Source organism: Hippichthys cyanospilos, chromosome 15, assembly GCF_059441005.1.
Source record: "Hippichthys cyanospilos isolate Australia breed blue-spotted pipefish chromosome 15, RoL_Hcya_1.0, whole genome shotgun sequence".
In the NCBI taxonomy this organism is placed as follows: Eukaryota; Metazoa; Chordata; class Actinopteri; order Syngnathiformes; family Syngnathidae; genus Hippichthys; species Hippichthys cyanospilos.
The window spans coordinates 9770004-9792107 of NC_142383.1; the positions used below are offsets into that span (position 1 = coordinate 9770004).

General features: G+C 37.5%; 1 protein-coding gene across 1 annotated transcript; it reads left to right on the forward strand.

The window, feature by feature from the left end:
- Positions 1-98: 98 nt before the first annotated feature.
- musk (muscle, skeletal, receptor tyrosine kinase) lies at positions 99-16393 on the forward strand. Its single transcript, XM_088435276.1, has 17 exons — positions 99-180; positions 1892-2018; positions 3526-3677; positions 3765-3892; positions 3965-4106; positions 4670-4794; positions 6394-6553; positions 6962-6968; positions 8760-9023; positions 9700-9893; positions 10080-10103; positions 10200-10288; positions 12078-12252; positions 12756-12942; positions 13004-13195; positions 13486-13634; positions 15225-16393. Exons 1-17 carry the CDS (start codon positions 99-101, stop codon positions 15923-15925), a joined length of 2898 nt encoding a protein of 965 aa, XP_088291402.1. The 3' UTR covers positions 15926-16393.
- The last annotated feature ends 5711 nt before the right edge of the window (positions 16394-22104 follow it).

A 22104-nucleotide genomic window follows, 5' to 3' on the forward strand; every position in this document is an offset into this window, starting at 1 on the left:
GAAACTAGAATGTATGGGAATATAATCAGAGGCTGTAGAATATAAAAAAAAATAAACAGAAAAGAAACTGGGCCCAAGTGGCTCATTTTTAAGCCAGGATGAAGACTATTGGACTTGTTTCAGTGTTGGAGATTCTCTCTTTTCTGGTTTTGGCCAGCGTGAGTAATGGCATACAGAGAGGTAAGCGGAGCCTCCATGTGTGCTGAATGTTTTTTATTTTATTTTATTTTTTTAAGCAAATCTGCATCGTACCTCATTCCATTTCTTTTACTTGCGATACTGTATTTATCACAGCAAAATATAGAAATGAAAGGTATTGTCCTTTTCTCTGGCTGCAGTATGCCTGCTATGTAAAGGCTTCAAATGAGTGACACTGCAGTGTCACCCTGAGATCACCTGCAGATCACCACATCCCACAAGGGCAAGATGTTTATTTACCAACATAGTGCACAACAAAACCTTATGATTTCCTCGATTCAAGAGTATTTCGCTGACTGCAAATGTGGACCAACGTGGTTAGGTTTAAGAACAGAATAGCTTTACTAGTCTGTCCTATTTGATTATGTCCTTATGTTGAGGACATACATAAATACATGCATAATCTTGTTTTAATAATGAATGTGAGACATTGTCAAGACCAGAAATTGAGTTGCAATTTGAAAAGCTCATTCTACAATGTTTAGCTAGAAGTAGTGTGTTTTGCTTCACCTTTTGACATCTATACAAATGGAGTGAGCCAACATTTCTAAGTTTCTCATTACTTCCTGATTAAATCCTGTTGTTGTGCGTGATAGTTCAAACTCAACAAGAATTTTCTCACAAGCAAACATTTAACTCTGCCACAAAAACAAATCCGCTCTGTATTACACGACATCCCTAAAGGCAAATACAACTGCTAATGTGTCACAGAAACTGAAAAAAATCCCGAGGGATAAATTGTAAATGACCCCAAAGGCCAAAGGAAACAGAGATTTAAGTCTATTAATGTGCTCTATAAACAAATGGCATCTTTCTTGAAGAGGTCCATCTGTTTTTTTAAGTCGAATTAATCTTGATAGTATATCCCATGATCAATATAACATGACTCACTAATGTGAAAATGCAACGTAAGTTTTATTGATTATTTATGATTTATATTGCACTAAAAGCTAAAAAAAAATGTTAAAGCTAACAGTTAATGAAAACATGTAATCACTGCCTTGGTTGGACTCATATTATTATGATTTGCAGCTGGTGCTAACATATGCCTTCTAAATTGTGACTTAAAAGCTAACAGTGAGAATTTTTCTTTTACATTAGTGTGACCTAGTTTTAAATGATTGTTTTGAAGCCAAAATTTGATTTCACATTTTTTTTTCGGTTTCAGTAGCCTCCCTTACTGCAGCAATGACCAACAGTTTATCCCAAACAAAATACATCTCATCATTACCTGTGTATTTCTCATCTTGTACATTCTTTTTGTTTTAATTAATTCTGTCTTCTTTTTATATTTTCCTCTACTCAGGAGTTCATACAAAGTTTAATGCAAACCTGATGTCTTCGATCAGATAGACGTGGATACAATTTCACCCATCTGCTACTAGCATTGTCCATGTTTGTCTTGGTGTCCTTTGCGATATATTCCCCAGACAAAAAATAAATATCTGACTACTGATACTGTGTGACTTTCAGTTTACCTCTCATCTGATAAGTCATTCTCACGTCCTATTATTACGATATGCCAGAGAAATTATTATAGGACTATCATAGCTAAAAACTAAACTAAATAATGTTCCTTATGAATACGACATGTTGTTTGTCTTTTTTAGTTTTCATCTGTACGAATGCAACCACATAACGATTCCAAACAGAATGCAAATTTGCTTTATATTTTCAAATACTTTGTTTCTAGCACCTCGTATCGTGACGTTATTGGAGACAGTGGATGTACTATTGGATCACAATGCAAGCTTCATCTGTGAGGTAGAATCCCGACCTTCAGCAGACATCACATGGACTAAAAACAACCAGCCAATAATGTAAGTTAACTACAAAAACATCTTCTGCAATGCCACTTCATCTCTGCAAGTCAAATTTAGTTTTTTGACTGTCATTCTAGGGTTAATGGTTTAGGGGCATTTAGCACCTGGCCGGGCAATATAAATTTAACAGTTTTGTAGATTTTGGAAAAATATAATTTACACTGTTAGAGAAGAGAAACTTAACATGTTTAGGTCATGGGCATTCAATCAGTTTAAAAGGCCTATAGTATTTTAAGCTTTCCACTACTAAATGCAGTATATTCATAGTAGTGAAGAAATCTATCCTTTGGCACAATGGAAATTCAATTTCTTTATGAAATAGGAGTTTTTTTTGGGTGGATGAATTTCTAACCAGGAAGTAAGATGGCTTGGTCACCGAAACTCCGCCACGTCGCGTGCTGTTCTAAGCCGACAGCCACGACGAAACAGCAACAACAAAAACTCTAATGTTGTGGCAATCAGTAATGGGAGTTAGTGGCGGAGTGAAGAAGCCAATTCAGTTGGCCAACTCTGTGCAAAATCTCTCCTCCCCAACCCTGTAATGAAAACAAAAATAAAAACGTGAACATCTCCTCAGGGACGGTGGCGTGTAGAGGCGCACCACTAAAAGAGGAGGTTTTGTGGCCATCTCTTAGCTACAGATAGCAAAAGGAAGAAAACTTTGCAAATGTAATTCAAAATGTATTTTGACCATTGGTTTTTGATTCATAGAGCAATCACTAATAAAAATGAAGAAGAAAAAAACGAAGGTTTGTATGCCGATCGATCGTAAATAAAAGGAGGAAGAGAAGAAAAAAGAAGTACAGTAGTAGTTGTAGTTTTTCTTATTGTTGATGTGTTTGGTGACAGGGTAATAGAACCACAGCATGAAGGCTTGTGAAGTATGGTCTCTCTGAGACCCCATAGTGCGCGTGCTTCAAAATCACTAGATGTCGCTATTTGTCAGTGGATACAACTGATTGTCCTTTTAAATTTTAGGGATGCTGGGTTTCATTATAGAAGTGCTTGAGCACCCCAAAAAATGTTCTGGAAAAACTCATAATCATGACATACCTGTCAGCAAACTCCTGCTATTTTTGTTTGGACTCCAGCATCACTCAAAGAAATAATCCACTTTAATCATCTATTTAAACCCATTTAAAAGTTCTCTGTTGAGTTATACTCATTCGTCATCGCCTTTCTGTGTTTATCCCTGATGTGTGGAGGAATGTGTTCATGCACATGTGGCTGTTGGTTTCCTGTGGCGTGTCATTATAAATGTAACAGTCATCTCAAGGGATTCACAAACTGCAATATTTTGAATCATCAAAGAAAATGCTGTTTCCATGTAAACAAGTCCTGGGAGACCTCGCAACTCAACATCCTGTGCATTTAAAATCTATTATAGCAGGGTTATAGTTAGCAATGTTCTGTCAAGTCTTAATCAAAAAGGTGAACCCTTTTGAATAAAAATTGCAGATATTGTTGGTATGTTGTACTTGATTGTCCTTTTCTGTCCCGTTAGGTACTATGATTCCAGGTACCTTACTCGAGAGCAGGGACAAATGCTTCTTATTCCTCATGTAAGAGAGAATGACAACGGAGAGTATTGCTGCCTTGCCAGCAATGGAATTGGAGAGCCAGCCAAGAGCTGTGGAGCACTCCAGTTAAAAATGAGTAAGTCTGCTTCAAATAAAACTATTCTAAACACTTTCCATTTGATCAGTTTATCAATCTACAATTCCCATGCTCTTGTCCCCGCAGAACCACAAATTAAGCGCCATCCAACAAATGTGACCCTTTTGGTTGAGTCCAAAGCAGTATTACCATGTGTTACCCTTGGTAACCCAAAACCAGACATCACCTGGCTTAAAGACGACGAGCTTATTAAGGTAAAGTTGAACAACCCCTGCTTTTGTCTTTGCGGTTTTTAATCATTGTAATGAACTTTAAATCTCTCACAGGTCAGTGATCGTGTCAATATTCTTGACTATGGCGCGTTGAAGATCAATTACATTCAAAAGGAAGATGCGGGACAGTATCGGTGTGTGGCGAGAAATAGTTTTGGTTTGGCATTTTCCAAGCCAGTCACCATTGAGGTCCAAGGTAAGTATGAAACCTTGGAGGAATGCAACCTCATTTGTGTCCACTGTTGTGTCCATATTGTCTCAGCAAGACAACAAAGCGAATTATCCCACCAAAATACATCACATTGATAGGGCCAGGACTAAATTGGGTAGCTTGAATGACTCAAAACATGTAGACCAAAAAAAAAAAGTCCACTACGATGGACACACATGAATAGGTTATGGACATCTTTGACTGACATGCTTGTTCCAGATGTTAGGGTGGGGCAGTTTATAATTCTGCCATTGGCAAATTTGTTTGGAAACCTCATGAAAATCTCATCCTAGTTCCACCCTGAGCAGAGCTTTAATTAGCAGGAAAAAACAGATCACACGTGGTGCTTGCAAAGAGATGTTGCTTATTCTTTTGCTGTTGTAGCCAAGTTTTCAGGATGCCAAAAATGAGGCAGTACATCTAGTCTCTTTTAACTGTCTCCATACACTGAAAAAAAATAACTGCGAACACACCAGACCTCTCACACTATGCTTTTTTTTTTTTAATTTATAATTTTAATGCGTGTGGTCTGTCTGTGACATGTGCAGCCCCAGCACGAATCCTGAGAGTTCCCAAGGAGAAGAGAGTAGCATATGGCAGCCAAATATCACTGGAGTGTAATGCCACTGGAAATCCGATCCCCACCATCACCTGGTTAGAAAATGGGAATACAGTGAGTGTACTGCATGGAGCTCCAGACTAATGCAATAAAATGTCTGCTCTTATTTTAACACATTGACACATTGTTCACTGCATATTTTATGATGTAACTTCAGTTTTATAACTTTGAACATTTAACTTGTTAATGTCTTTCAATCTCACAAGTATTGAAAAGTAATTTACCAAGCCTGTGCATGCTAATTTCGAAATGAAAAGTGCCAAATATGTACGTAGCGAGTTTACGCTAGTTTATCATGGAAAAATTATGATGAATATACAATAGAGCATCCCTGCCCAAAACAACGAGGAACACTGATATTGTGGTTGAAAGGTGAAATATTTCCTATAATGGAATCAAAGATTTTGCAATGTTACAGGGCCCACAAAGGCGTATAACCATTAACGCAACCAATCAGACCTAAGGACAAGTTAGTATTGCTAGTACACCTCTCATGTATGTTTTTGGATTGTGGGAGGAAGCCGTAGTGCCCGGAGAGAACCCAAGCGGGCTCGGGGATAATATGCTAACTCCACACAAGAAGGCCTGAGCCAGCTGGATTTTAACTCAGTTCCCTGAACTGTGAGGCGGACCTGCTAACCACTGAGTCACCGAACCGCCCAGCAGAAGAATTATATATCGAATTTTCCCTCTGCACGTAGGGGTGTCCCGAGAGTGACTATTGGTGTCCAAGCTACGTGTTTGTGTAATGCATTGCATGTTAATATCGTTGTACAACAGATAATAATACTGTTTTGTTTGACATTCTCAGTGACACATTTGATTTTTATGCATATGTGGTTAGTGTGATCTTGTGAGGGAGTAGCTGTACTCAAAGCTCAAAATATTGTATTATATTAAGTGACTCACTGAGCAGGATTCTGAGGCCAAGTTTGTTTTTGTTAAAATACCCTAAAAAAAGAAAAAAAGTTTTCAATTGTATGAACACAAACAATTTATTCCCACACAGTATTTGAGTTTCCTGGAGGTTAATGGGCCGTGGTTCACCCGCGTTTATAAGGGACTTTGTACTTAGCGGTATGAACTGTAGTATGCAATTTAATGCAGTGATTCATTGTTTACTGTCAGTTGTAATGTAATGTGAGCATAGTTTAGGTTTACAACTAAAAATGATGTTGCCAGCAAGGCAAGAAGTATTAAGTGTGCTATTGTGGGCAGACATAGTCATAATGTTTTGGCAGGTCTGGGTGCTTGTTAAAAAATGATTAGTTGCTAGTAATGCCTGTAAATACGGTTTGTGTGTGAACGTGTGTTAAAATGTTTCCTGGCAGCATGTTAATTTAAATGTATTTCAGCAGCGTATGCTAAAGCTCACTGGATATATAAACTGTTGGCATCTCAAAAATATAAATAATATACATTTATTGTCACGATGAACATTTGGCATGAATGCATGTTTTAGCAATATATCAACCTAAATAATAGATATAAAATGTGCTTCCTTGCACCCAAATTTAATGGCTGGATATATATTTTTAAACAATGTATCATTGATTATACGACAGTCTTATTTCTATTTTAAAATCAATATATTCTGCTCAAAACAACAGATAATGAAATACAGCACTGTGTGTGTGTGTCCCTTCTTTGAAGATCTCGGGTGCATCAGTGGACGAGACCTTGGTGGGAGAAGTGGTTTTGTCAGTTCTGAGAGTAACGGTAAATAAGCCAGCTCTTTACACTTGCTTGGCCTCAAACAGACACAGTGCAGGAGCCAACACAGTCAAAGCAACCGCTAAAGTGACTGTCGCAGGTGAGTATTCAATTCTATATTTGGACCTTTGAAGAAATTGTTGTTGGATCATCAAATACTTAAAAGACTCTGGTGTTATGTTAGCTGCCGTTTTGTTTTATGTGACTTCAGCTGTTTTTTTTTTTCCCCCTGGCACATTTGTTACTTTTCTAACTTCACCCCAGCCCACACCTTACAGCCACCTAAAAAAAAACACATTCTGACCACACACATTGGCCAATCACCTCCTGGTTGAGAAGTACCGCCACAGACCGATGCTAAACCTATGACATGGCTAGATGAGGATCATGCTTGATTCTCTCTTCCAAGCAACACTAAATGCTATGCCTCTGCCTTCTGTCTTCACTTTTCTTGTCATGCCGGTTCTCCTTCATCCTACATCTTGTGGATATTGCCACTTCCCTATAGAATGGAGGTAAGTCACTGGAATGTACCCTTACTGCAACCCTTAATGTGTTTTAATCTTTTAGTTATACAATGGAAGCCCATTGTCAGAATTAACTAATATATTCCAGGATTATTGTTTTCTGATCTGTTTGGTCTGTCATTCACTGCTTTTTAGGTCACTGAATAATTATGCTTTGTATAATCTCAGTCAGGGTAGCCTATGAACTTTCTAAAACCCTATTAGAGTTTGTCTTTTGTATACCCGACAATGTCCGTTGTACTTGTATGAGCTTAGAATGTTAATCTTCTGTATGAGCCTATTACATTCTGTGCAAGGGCCAGGGCTTGTTACGGAAAAACGCATGTATATGTTTAGCTGATATGATACAGCTTTTCTGCACATTTTCATTGAGCAGTAATCACTAGGGGAGCCGTTTGTGGACTGGATAACACAATCATGTCACGAACATTGGGCAAATCAGTGTGAGACTGGAAAAGCAAGGACATTGCATGTCATTTAAAATATGTTCTGCTTCATGAGAGCTGATTTTGTGGTGGTGTTGGTGGTATCGTATGTAATTAGAGTAAAAACAACACACACAGATGAACTGCATATACTACAGTATAAATAACCCTATCCCAGCTGACTTTAAGCCTAAAGCGGTCTAGATCCATGAATGGTTGCTCTTTAATAGCACGACGCATCTCCTCCTGAGACCCCGCCAATTCATTTGCATCCACTGTATTAGACATATGTTTTTGGTCTATATCTTTTGAATTATTTGAGCTATCCACCGTACCACTGTGTGCTCAGTGGAGAACATCCTGACCTTTCTAATAGTGTCATGGGTTTAGGTGGGATGTAATTAACTTTAGCTGCCCTGCTGAGATAAAATAGGGAACGCAAATAGTGTCAAATGGATAGGTTGGGTCTCAGAAGAATATAGAGTCAAGCACAATTACAATCACAACGTCACAAATTGGAAACCAATCCACAGTGTGTCCACCAAAGTCCGGAGACTATACCGATACACCATCGTTGATCCATACAAAACAATCTGGTTATATTTTGTAAAGATGTTACGTTGGGAAACTGATTTGAATGTGACTTTGTGTCAATCACTAATATTGACATACTAACGCTCCCGATCTCAGCATATGGTGCAAAGTTGAATGTGAACGTTGCTAAACCTCAACATGACCGCAATTACCACATGTCGACAGGGAAACTGCAAGACTGGATTTTTTATTTTTTTTAACATATTCTGATTTATATTCTTCTTTACAATAGATGATACTAGTCACACATGTATTTACATGATATTTCATAAAGCCGCCTGCTATTTTTTAAACAAAGTCGAAAAATGGGTCATGTGATCAGGGCTGAAAGAGAAAACCAGGTTTGAAAGTCTGCTCATGTATTACACATCTGGACAGTGGATTCAGACAGAGTCATGAGAAAGGTATTAGCCAGATAACGGTCATGGTGCGATTTGTTAGATTTACGTGTTAGTTTTATGTTGATGGTTTGATTTAATAATGAACCAGTGCAGCAGCCTCCCCAGGAGGCGGCATCTGGATTTTGTAAGAGTCACTGTAGATGAAGGATGAGAGGAAACAAAGTGAACACTGCTGGACCGGCATTTCTGAGCGACATCATCTGTAACGCAAATGTAGATCGTAACCATTCTCCAATACATTTTTGAACAGCTTATCAAACACTATCCAAACAGTTATAAACGTTGTCTTTTAAACTCTTTTAATAAAATGCAATTACAAGGAAAAAATCTGAATGCATCTCTCTCACATTTCTTAACAGACTCTACAAGGGCGTTGCGGGCTACTGCAGTGCATATCGTGGCGATGTATGCCGCTCAATTTTACGGGAAGATTCCCTTGTTTTCTTTAACACCTCCATCTCGGACCCTGAGGAAACGCAAGAGTACCTGATTCAGAGCTGGTGGACCGAGGTAGAAGGAATCAGTCAAATCTGTGGCCCTGCAGTGCGTTCACTTCTCTGTCATACATCCTTCCCTGACTGTAATCCATCAGGGTTGGGACCTGCACCTAAACCTGTCTGCAGGTAACTTCATTTGAAACATTCTGCACTCTGTTAACAAATATTATATTTAATATTATTGAAATAATCAAGAATCAAATCAGAAATTTGGAACAATCAATTTTAAGGGAAGAATGGAACTGGAGTAAATATTTTTGACTGATGAACACGCTTGAATGCACTTGCAATTACGCTCTAACGTATTTACATGTATGTTTTATCAGTTAGCTTATACAGTATATGTGTTTGATATGAGGCGGGTAGGTAGTGCAGTGAATAGCACGTCCGCCTCAAAGTTAAAGGGACCCGCGTTCAAATCCAGCTGACTCCGGCCTTCCTGTGTGGAGTTTGCATGTTCTCTCCGGGCACTCCGCCTTCCCCCCATATTCCAAAAACATGCATGGCAGGCCAATTGGACATACTGAATTGTCCTTAAGTGTGATTGGCTGCTTGAATGGTAGTTTGTCTCCGTGTGCCCTGCAATTGGCTGGCAACCAGTTCCCCTGCCTATTGCCTGAAGCCCGCTGGGATAGACACCAGCAAGCCTGCGTCCCTTGTGAGGATAAGCGGCTTTAGAAAATGGATTGATGGATGGCCCATCTAGTTTTCAGGAGGTGTATCAGTTAATCGTTTTTGAAAACAATGCAATGAATTACTGTTTTTTTTTTTTTTTTTTTTTTTTTTTTTTTTTTTACAACAGGGAGCATTGCCTTGCTGTAAAGGAGCTTTATTGTCATAAGGAATGGATGATACTAGAAGGCAGCATGTCCGTCCAGCCTGGACTCTTCGGTTCTACCAAAGACTCCCACACACCCCGTTTGCTGTTGCCCAAATGCCAAACTTTACCCAGTCTCCATTCAGACCCTGATGAATGTACTCATGTTCCTTTTGTGGGTGAGTTGTCAATCACACAAAAAACTCTTCAGATCGTGCTGTGTGTTCTGTAGGAGACTATATTTCATTTTTTAAATATTCATACAGATTCATACAGATTTATGCAAACCAATTCCACAAACATTGCTTTTTCTTCCTTTTTATTTTGTAAATCAAGACAGTTAATATTACTTTTCTATTTCTCAGACATCAGGCCAGATCAAATGACAAGTAAGTGTAGAATCCTGGCTATTATTCAATCACAATTATTTAACAATTAGAATTACCATTTGAAAAAAAAAATACTGACCTATTTCATATCAACAGCAACATGTTACAGAGACAGAGGACGTTTTTACCAAGGCAACATAAATGTGACCACATCAGGGATACCCTGTCAGCCGTGGAATCAACAGGTACTCATCTGCTCTTTTTACTCCACATACAAGAACTGATGAAATGTAAAATACAACCCTGCATGTAAATGCATGTAAAGGACGAAAATAAACGACACACTAATGCAATACCTTTTGTGTGGGAGTAAACGTATGAGCATGTGGAAAAACTCACTTCCCATGATGCAAAGTATCACATTTGTAACAAGATGAAAATCAATTTCGTCCACTACACTTAGTCATCCTGATTTGTGTGCGTCTGTGTTTTCTATCATACATTTTCTCGGAAAGAAATGACATCAAAATGTGTAATGTACAAACACTCCCAATGGTCTAAAAGCTCCTTTATGTTTTTATGGCTTTGCTCGGTAAAAATAGTCTCTTCGGATGAACTCTTGCTTCTCTCCTGTGCAGTTTGTGTGTGCATGTGCGTGTGTTTGCCAGGTCAGCAGAGAGGGAGGGTCTTGTCCTGTTACATCCTGCTTCTGGAAGCAATTAAGCTTTCACACGCAAAGCTATCGCTAACACAGACTTCACTCATTTACTCATAGAGTTGCACACATTCATACATGTATTGTACATGCGTACGGGTGTTAACAACACACTTTGGGATGACGCAATACTCAGGAAACGGTTCAATCTCTGCTTTATGTTATATTTTGATTCAAGATGGCTAAAATCTTTTTTTGGTTGCGCTTCAAACCAGGTTAAAAGGGGGTAACGCTCTGGGTGGTTCCACTGTTGTGCATGTTTAGCATTGTAGCGCTTTTTGAGTTACTAAAGAAATTCTGAAGCCAAACTTCCCTTGAAGTATTGAAACCACTGCCAATTTTACGTTTAAGTTTCACAATCATTCATCCCTTGTCACCCCAGTAATGCAGTGACACATTATGAGGTAATGTTTTACATCTGTCTACAATCTTATTCGGATTTGTCATATTATTTGATGACTATAGCTAGGGGTGGTTAAAATAATCGATTTTATGAGGCAACAGTTCTTCAGTGATCAATCATTTTATAACAGTACTTCCAAAAAAATATCATTTAAATGTATTTAGAGATGAACAGAGGAACAAAGGCTGTTTGAAGATGCTTTAGCATCTTTGGCGTAGCTGGTAAACGTCAGTCAAGTCCATTCAAGCCAGTGTGCCGTTTTGCTACATTACCTTATGTTCAATATTTAAGTTGGCTCTTTGGATTGTAGCAACTTTCTACAACCTTTACTTTTTTCAAAGCGTAGCCTTTCCCATTGATCTCAATAATTTTTAAAGTTCCACTGAAGTTTGTCTCAGAAAGTTTGAAAGTACATAGTCTAAAGTACAGAAGGATTACCTTCATAAACTACAACAGTTTCATCATAACATGTTGTAAAAATTAAAATTATAGTCCAATTCAAGCACTGGTTGGATATAGAATGAATCACAAACATATGGCTGGAACTAAATTTGTAATGGTATCTCTAGGCGCATCCATTCAACAAAGACAGATAGTGTAACATCATGGTTTTATTTCTGACTCGCCTGTTGGAAAATCCACGAATGACAATGTCATGACAATGATAATCAGTAATTAACTGAACAAAATATTTGCATACATTTTGCAAAGGTTTCACAATATAATTTAGCTATAGGTTACTTAATATTCCAATTGATTTGCTCTTATTTTGAAAATAAATTGCTCTTGTCTTTGAATTGCTTATACTTGCAGAAATGCTGTTAAAACTTCACTTACCACCTGAAATGCTTTGAAGTGACCCCAGAAGTAGTTGTAGCCATATTTGGAAACCACAGCTCTATGTCTTGTTTTATAGGTTCCTCACCAGCACCGTTTGTCTGTGGATGCCATTCCAGAGTTAAAGAACTCAGATAACAACTGTAGGAACCCAGCAGGCATCAGTGACAAGCCGTGGTGTTATACCTCAAATCCCAATATACGCTGGGAGTATTGCACTGTACCAATGTGTGAGGAAGCAGGCAAAGGATCAGGTAAATATTGTTTTTTCGTCCTTAGGAATACAATTTGAAGTAGTTACAGAACAATAGAACACCAGTGTGGCATATACTGTGTTTCCTCATTTTTGACAGTTAATGAGGAGCGAAATCCAAAAAGTGAAATTTTAAAGGAAAAAAAAACAACAAAAAACAGAGCACCAAGGGCATGAAAGATGAAGTGCATAGTGAAAGAACACTGTATATATTTAACATTATTTTATTATCATAGTTCTCATCATTGTGTGATGGCTTCCAGCATTCACACATGTTATCCTACCTTTATGTGTATTACTCCTATTACATTTTATTCTGCCATATTTTGACATTCAACTTTTTCTTGACCGATTCAAACCATTCCAATTTTAGCATGCACTATAAATTCACGCTTCACAGATATTATATTTATTTTCTATAATATTATATTTCTCATTTGTAGCTTTTACACTTATCCAATATTTTAACAATTTTTGATACATTTTGATTTGAAACATCTTTAGGCTTCGTGTCAGTGGTTAAAGAAGAGCCAGCAGGCCCTCGTCACCTCCCTCCCACGACAGCATCATCTCCAGCATACTCCATGTCGGTCATTGTTATCATTCTGACCGTACTTGCTGCTGTCGTCTTCCTCACCATCGTTATTCTGGCATGCCGCCGCCGGAGAAAACAGTGGAGACAACACAAGCGGTAAAAACAGAAGACGATTCTTTACCGCACAACTTGTTCCTAACTGTCTCTCTATGTGCAGAGCAATGGAGACCCCAACAATGACTGCTCTTCCGTCAGAGCTCCTACTTGACCGACTGCACCCAAACCCCATGTACCAGCGGGTCCCTTTGCTTCTCAATTCCAAGCTGCTGGCGCTTGAATACCCCAGGAATAATATCCAATATGTTCGAGATATTGGAGAGGGAGCCTTTGGGCGAGTTTTTCAAGCAAGGTAAGATTGAATTATGAAAATGAAGTAAATGAACAAAAACAGAGGCTATTTTTGCTCTCGCATGCACTTGAGACGTGATGGAGCGAATGTTACAATAATTGCCTCTAACAACAAAGAAAAGAAGCCATGAATGTTGGAAATCTGCAATCAGTATCTACAGACAATAGCCTTGTCTATAAAAATGGCATAACGGGAGGAGGAGATAAGCTATAATTTGTCTAGGGAGTGGCGTTTGGAAAATCCATCATTTTTTCTGGAACTCATTCCCAACTGGCATATGATTATTACAGAGCACCAGGCTTGCTACCGATGGAACCTTTCACAATGGTGGCTGTAAAGATGCTCAAGGAAGAAGCCTCAGCGGACATGCAGAATGACTTCCAGAGAGAGGCAGCGCTCATGGCTGAATTTGACCATCCCAACATTGTGCGACTTCTAGGTAAGTTGATGCATTTGGGCTGACACCAAGATAAAAAACCTAAAAAAAAAAAAAAGAAAGAAAAAAACATCTGGATATTGAGTGAATGAATGGAGGTATAAATGAGTTATATGGATCAATAAAGTTCAAAGCAAATCCATCATTACTAAACAATGCCTCCATTAGAAGACAACATGGGAATGACTTAATTAATTATTCAGTAGGTTTTTATTCTAAAAGCAAGAAATCCAGATTACTTCATATTTATAGTATAAGTGCTTTAGCGGAACATCAAAGCCATTCTTGACTGAAGGTCATACATGTTTGCATTTATGCTCAGTCTTTTGTCAAGATTTTGTCTATAAATTATCCTTGAGATATATATTTTGTAATTAAAATGTAATTTGTTACAAAAAAAAAAACAGGTCACAGTTTCATACACCCGCATGCAGATATTATTTTTCAAATGCTGGGCATAAAAGTCCATCCCCTCAAAGTGATTAAATTATGTAAATAACCAAGTAGACAGCTCATTCTTTTATGGTAACCAAGAACTGATTCATTGGATCCTTAAACTATGACTCTAGTAGCTTTTCAGTTTCATAAGTGGTATACACAAACGTGTACAAAGATACAGTATATAGAACAATTCTCTATGGGTTCTAGAAAATTGGCTTCCATGAGTGTAGTATTGAAGACATTTTCGACACTGCAAAGACTGAGATAAGAGAAAAGTTGTATATTTAAAAATAAATGAATAAAATGACCAATATGTTTTGGCCATTATGTTTGCAACACAAACTACCATATTGCTTTTGAAATAGTACAATGAAACAAATCAAAGCAAATTTGTTGTTTCACTTGTTCTACAAAATATGCATTTGTACTGACAAGAGACGGTGATTCTTTTTCTTTTTTTGATAAAAAATATAACTATGTGGGATTGATTGTCTGGACTTTAAAAAAATAAACAAATAAAAGTATTTTGGGAGGGATTTAATTAGTTTTAAATGCGTTCTGTGTTTCTCACTGTTTACAGTAGTACTAGGCTTGCCTCTGCCTTCATTCAAAATCCTGAGTTTGTAAGAGACAGAGACAACACCGAGTAAAAAGGCCTTTGATTCCGAGATGAGAGCCTTAACAATAGCCCGGAGAGCAATCTTGAGACCAAGACCGATCTTAAGAACTACTGTTTTAAGAATCCCATTAAATGTCTGCATTTCCTGTATGTGGAGACTGGCTGCGAAGAACACAAAAATGATTTATAAATTGGCTACAGTTACAGTCACTGGGCTATTAATGCAAAACTGTAGAGCCACTGTGCTAAGTTTATTTGTGAACGTGCACACATCACAGATGGTTTTGTCTGTGTTTATGTCTACACCGAATGTTTATTTACCTTTTCCCCGTGAATGAAACCATTCTGTGATATACCGTAGAAGAGAAAATAACTTGAGTCAGTGAGATTAATGACATCACTAATATGCTTATGTGGGTGAGTGTCCCTGTTTGTTCTTGCAAACCTCCATGGTGGGAAATCACTGAGCTGAAAAACCGTCTAAGGTGATCAAAAGTGAACTAAAAAAAAGTGTGTATGCCTTCATTTTGCAGGTGTATGTGCAGTGGGTAAACCCATGTGCCTGATGTTTGAGTATATGGCCCACGGCGACCTCAACGAGTTCCTGCGTCGTCGTTCCCCGACGCAGTCCGTACGAACGCTGAGCCGAGCGAGTCTATCCGCTCGCAGTTATTCTTCGGAGATGGAAGCGGGGCCTCTCTCTTGCTCCGAGCAACTCTCAATGTCCAAACAGATTGCGGCCGGGATGGCCTACTTATCAGAACGCAAGTTTGTCCATCGAGACCTTGCGACAAGAAATTGCCTGGTAGGGGAGGAAATGGTGGTGAAGATTGCTGACTTCGGCCTCTCCAGGAACATATACTCAGCCGATTACTACAAAGCCAATGAGAACGATGCCATACCCATTCGCTGGATGCCACCGGAGTCTATTTTCTATAACCGTTACACCACAGAATCTGATGTTTGGGCCTATGGTGTGGTGCTATGGGAGATCTTCTCCCATGGCATGCAGCCATACTATGGCATGGGGCATGAGGAGGTCATATACTATGTCAGGGATGGACATATCCTTTCCTGCCCCGAGAACTGCCCGCTAGAGCTTTACAATCTGATGAGGCTTTGTTGGAGCACACTCCCGGCCGATCGGCCCAGCTTCAACAGTATACATCGAATTCTGGAGCGGATGCATCAAAATATCCAGAGCACAAATGAAGAACTTGAGGCTGACTGTTAATCGCTTTATAACCATAGACAAACCACTAATGGGATGACTTTTCTCACAAAGAACCTACATAATTCCTGAGACTGGCATTCATAGAATAGTGATGAGGATTTTTTTTTTTTTTTTAGGTTGAATCAGTAATTCACTCAACAAGAAACCCGAAATATCTTTTGCATTTCATCACGCTACAAGATTTTTACGAGTTAACTTTGACAATTACATTAGAAGCTTTAAGTGTTGACCATTAGATTCCAAACCTTGATGTGTTTGTCTTGCTTAGTGTGCATTTGGATTGCTGCACACATGCATTTTTTATTTGCTCAACATGCTCATTGAACACTGTATAATGCAGGTGGCATTCAGACAAGGAACTGAAGATGTATAATTGTATGTGTAATTACTGAGCGTGTTTATGATTCAGAAAAATCACGCAGAATTTCCTTTTAGGATTATATTTACCAAATAGAATCATTTGGAAAATGTTACCTTTTCACCCTTATGTGTTGCAATGTATTTGTGTGTTATTAATAATATAACTTCTCAATATATCATAAAATAATTGGTTCTCAACTGTTTTTTAATGATGTGTTGTTTTCAGGCAAGTAACCGGCAGAAAGTATTTTTGTTTGGATGAGCAAAAAATATACTTAAAACAGACTGCTGTCCCATCTGTCAGTTTTTATTTTACCTTGAATTACAGAGTATACATTGTTACTTTCTTTACCAAGTTTTGAACCCTGTGGCTTTTCACTAGAGCTCTAAGCAGTCCAACAGCTTTCCCAAGTTTCATCACATCTGACCAATGAAATTACCGAACACATCACAGTGGACCAATGAAACTCTCTATCAGTCCTCATAGTAAATATTCAGCTATTATCAACATATGAGGACACATGTGAGATAAAAAAGCAAAAGAGACAGTAAAACTGAGCATCTTTAATTGAACTGAAAGAGCATAAGGTACACGGTGATATAAAAACAGCCATCTCTGCAGTGTGACACTGGCCTAAGCACGTCAGCATGTGACAACATGAGTTTCTTAAGATTTCAGTGACACTGTCTAACTAGCTGTGTTAGGCATTGCTTAGGAGCAAAGAAGTGTCTCATGGTATTCAAGATAGATCCATTTTTACAAATCCATCTATGTGAGGTTTTTCTTTGCAAATATCCTACTTAAAAGTGTAGACTTGTGGCTTATATTATGAAGCAGCTAATATTTATACAATACATATCTGTTTTTGCAGCTATATTTAGCTGTAGTGGCTTTTAATCAGGTGTGTTTTGTAGTGCAGAATTTATGGTAAATCTGCAGTGGAATATCTAAGCATATTTTATTCATTTCCAGAAGATAGAGCGTTTAACATCGTATATTTTCTTCCGGCTTGGAAAATTGCATCAATGATAAGAATACATATATAAAACATAACAAAATAAAGGCCTCATCACTAAAACATAATTTTGAATTGTGTTATGGTACCGGTCCAGCGGGGTGGGCCATAGCAACAATTACATTGTACCTGTTTAGATAGATGTGATGCGTAGAGGACAACGTGAGCTGCTTCCTTCCCAGATTTCATTTGAGCGTTTATTAAACGCAACTCATAAACAAAACTTGACCTATATACATTTCTGTCTTTTCATTCAAATTAGTCCTTCTCTCAATAAATATCAATCTATGAAATCAATGATCTTTTTTTTTTTTTTTTTTTACAAATGTCATCTTCTTCTTCTTTCACAATGTCCAGTAATGAAATTACATTTACACGAAAAGAAATGACATTTGTGATTATTTCGAAATTATACTTCTTTAATACATAAATATGATGACACTAACCCCAAGGTGTCACACTCGCATCACGTTCCAGTTATTTAGCTCCTTATTTAAAAACCAAAATGCACCATTCCTATCGGGGCATTAGATGTTCATTGAGACCTGCAGAAACCCTCTTGAAGTCCATTTGAGAATCATAGCTGTAACATCAGCGTTAACTCTTTTAATGTCATCCGTTAAAAAAAAAAGAGAGAGAGAACCTGTGAACATTTGAGAATTTTAAGCATTCTGACTGACCATAGTTCTTTGTTTTTTATTTCCCCAGCGGAATGATCAAACCCCACCCACAATTTTTTTTTTCATTCTTCCAAATTAGGGGTTAATGATGTTTGTTACACAGTTATAAATAAATTTTACTGACTCACTGGTAGGTGATAATATACAGTATTTGTCTTTTTTTTTTCCTGTTTACTCCAGATAAAAGTGCCACTATGTTGCCCTTATTTCAGAAGCCCTCATATTCTCTTCACTGTGCTACACCTCACAGCTAGTAAATGGAAACCAGAAGGCCCTGACCAGGCTGCTGCATCTGGTGTGGGTTTTGCGGTAAGTGTGTGGCAAAGCAGAAAAAAGGAATCTAAGTCCACAGACATGGCCACAGAAAACGACACGTGTGCAAAAATGTCATTTAAAAGCTACTTTCAGCATTATTTTGGATTTGAAGCGTGTGCTGAGACAAGCACGATACGAAGTACTACAGCAACAATATACAACATATCTTGATTTCACTGCTATTATTGATTACAAGTGCCCTGAGAACAAAGATTCGAGTAGAATATTGAAGAGCGACTATTGTAAAATATAGATGTGTAAAACTTTACCATTTTTTGTAAAGTTGGTGTTTAGCCACCATAATTCAGATGAGTCAAAAGCAAATAGGAAGAATATTACAACATGTTTAGCATTTTGAGGGGATGTTTTCGTGACGTTTCATGCTAGGCATGTGTCCGACTTGTTGGTGTGTGTGTTGGATTGAGGGGGTTGGGAATTAGGATGTTAAGAGTAAACTGTTTATATAGTTGGCTGCGTGCAGTTTGGCCTCTTCTCCCTGATCTAAGTTGTTGTCTACACTTTTCCCCCACCCACTCATTTTTCTGTCTGCACTTTTATTACAGTAAAACTGAAGTGATCCAGCTAAACTGACCAACCTTTCAGCGTTTTTATTTTATGCCATTTGTAATTTCTATCCAGTTAAAATAATCATTAAGGTGTTTTTTGTTGTTGTTGTTGTTGTTGTTGTTGCAGGAATCATTTACTGCTGTTTAGCAATTTCTGAAAATTGTGGAAAGAACAGAAAACACAATATTAAAGAATAAAAAAAACACAATTTTCTATAATATAATACACAATCAAATATGATTAATTGCCATATCGCCCTGTTAATATACACTCTCAAGGCCCGCTAGCATGCTAACGTGTGAATGATAGCACACTACAGTTTCTAACAGCATTAGAAATAAATACATAAACAGTAAACAAAAACAGAAACCATGACAACTGTTTGCAAATGTATTACCTCATTGGCTGAATGCAATTCTGGGGCAGCATATGAACAGGCTTTCCTTTTGCTGTGTGAAGTGTAATTACACATCCTTGGCACTAGGTGGCACAGTGGGGCCCTGATTGTCAAATTCTGTGAGTGAGTTTTAAACTTTTTAAATTACTATAATAAAAGATATAATACATTACAACAGAATTTAACAGTAACAAAGAGAAATGTGGACAATATGTTCATTGTGGCCATTAATGATTACTTCATTGATGTAAATTAGGAAAAAGTGCAATTCTAAAATGCATTTACAATGTGCTCTGATGATATGTGGAAATATCAGTCGCTCAGTCAATTAGCTGAATATGCTGCTTCAAACAATCTAAATAGACTTTCTAACCTTCCTATAATCACTCCGGCTGTCAGTGCTAAACAATTAGAGGAATTGTTCAGAAAAATCACTTCCTGTTTTGTCATTAGAATCGCCCGTCGTACAATGCCTTACGTCCTCACTCCGTAGAAACGGCACAATGTTCCAAAGGAAGTCAGATGTGGTTTATGTGTTGAAATGTCAGGACCGTTCTGCAAGAGTTCAGCAATATCTAGGGCATGTTAACAGCTTCACTTCTCATATCTTGTTTTTCACATTTTTAATAGATTTCCTTGGCAACAGGACTTTGCTGAGTTAGCCAATTCAAATATTTAACTGAAAAATAAAAATCTCCCCATGCGACGGGGCACTTGAGCAAGCATGCTGGGAACCGCGGAAAGTGTCTGTATTGACATTGTAAGGAAGATATGACATCCCTGTCACTCAGTGACTGCACACAGGAACATGTTTGGGTGGCTGTGTTGCCTCTGATTGGCTCAGTTGGGGAGCCACGGGAAGTACCAAAGCGTATATCAGTCAACGGGAGGCTAACCCTCCAATTCTGCGGAACAATAAACATGGCGGAGTGTGCTTAACACACACATCTGCACAGTATTATTTGCAGTTGCTTTGCTGATTGCAACTGCAGGGTTTTTTTTTTTTTTTGGAGGGGGGGGGCTGAATCCATTGACATTCTTTTTTATTATTATTATTACTATTATTAATATCATTATGATGATCATCATGATGATTATAGTTATTTTTTAAAAAAACTTTAAAATGTTAACATGTTCTACATTTCTTAACCAAATTCAAACCATTCCAATTTCAACAAGTTCCCAAAATTCATGCGCTGTGGGCTTTTACCTTTTTCATTCCCATCTTTCACAGTTTTCCCACAATTCCATTTTTTAACTGTAGAAATCCCCATTTATTCCTCAAGGGATTAAAAAATGTGTTCCCAAATTCTGATTGTTCAACTCATTCATTCACCTTGGCAGTGTTTTTAACATTCCCACAATCCCACATTCTGAATGTTCTACATTTTCACCAATATTTTTCCTATTTTTCAGCAATATAATTTTTCTTAATCCATTTTTTTTGTTCTTCAACTACTTCTACTGTTCACAAACCAGGTGTACCTGTCTAACTAGAACAAATTACAAGAATTCACACATTCCAGATTATTTTTCTCGTTCCAAAATTCACACATATCAAATTAGTCTAAATATTAGTCACACAAAATTCATTTTATTATTCATTATTCATTATGCCACATTCAACATTTCAGAGGAAATTACTTTAATTTCTGACCGATTATAAATAACAAAAACAACTTTGAATCCCTACCCATTTTTTTCTTAAATTTAAAAAGTCTTTGTTTTGTTTTGAAATTTTTAACATCAACCCAATCCAGTTTAAAACTGTTCAGCTCATATTTTCTTCAGATTGTTCAACAACAAAATTCTTTAGTCATCTATGGGTATAGGATGGGGTTAATGTTAGTATTGCTTCGTCATGTTGCTATTCAGCATTCAAAATGTTCAGCTCATTCAATTCACCTTGGCATTGATTTCCAACACTCCTTAAAAGTCAGATACATAAAATCCGGATTTTTCACAATCACATTTCCGATTCAGACTGTTGCAACTTTGAACTCTTCAACTCGTCCTTCCTAAGAATTCTTGGGGAAGCGTCAAAAAGTCCAAATTGTAATCCTTTTGTTTTATTCAATATCGCCCTCTTTTTTTTCATGAGTCCAAAGCATTTCACATGTTTTCAGTAAATTTCCACTAAGTTATAAGCATTTAGTAATTTCTCCAGAAATAGCTTCATCTAGTTCAAACTGGGTCTCATTCTTAATTTGAGGTTTAATCTTGTTGTTTATACATCTAGGCTTTCTAACACAGTGGAATTAATACAAACATTACCAAACATTGTTGCATATGAACTTGAGTTTAAGTCCTTTCTCTTCATGCGTTCTTCTTTTTGGACCCAGGACCTTAAATTGATAATCCTGTGCCCCCACACAAACAATAATGCACACAAAGTTATACAATAATGTTCATTATGTGTATCTGATTTAATCCATAGTCTACAACATGTAACAAGATTAGCTACTACGTACAGATTTGTTCAGCGACTCCACAAACTCCACCAAACAAACAGCATTAAGGAAATAACTATGCAAGTCACACATGCATTTGACTATGTAGAGCCACATAACTTTAGCTCTATATATGCCGTGATCTTCATGGCCAAAACAGTACAAGATCCCAAGAATTTTCACTTTTAAAGCATCAGAAGCAATTTTAATGTCATATGCACATTTAAAGCCACTGTGCCATAACACTATAACATACACACATTTCCACACACACATTTTTTTTTAACTTATACTGGGGATGAAGGTACTTTTCGGCAATCTTGCTGCATGGAGGATTTTATAGCTCACATTCAGTTGTATCTCTTGGCTCAAAGAATTGTGAAAAAGTAACACT

Excerpts from the sequence above, each read along its gene's own strand:
- musk (XM_088435276.1), top strand. The coding sequence starts at position 99 with ATGAAGACTATTGGACTTGTTTCAGTGTTGGAGATTCTCTCTTTTCTG. Across the intron at positions 4,107-4,669 it reads AGTCACCATTGAGGTCCAAG|CCCCAGCACGAATCCTGAGA; the intron begins GTAAGTATGAAA and ends TGACATGTGCAG. Across the intron at positions 12,253-12,755 it reads GGAAGCAGGCAAAGGATCAG|GCTTCGTGTCAGTGGTTAAA; the intron begins GTAAATATTGTT and ends AAACATCTTTAG.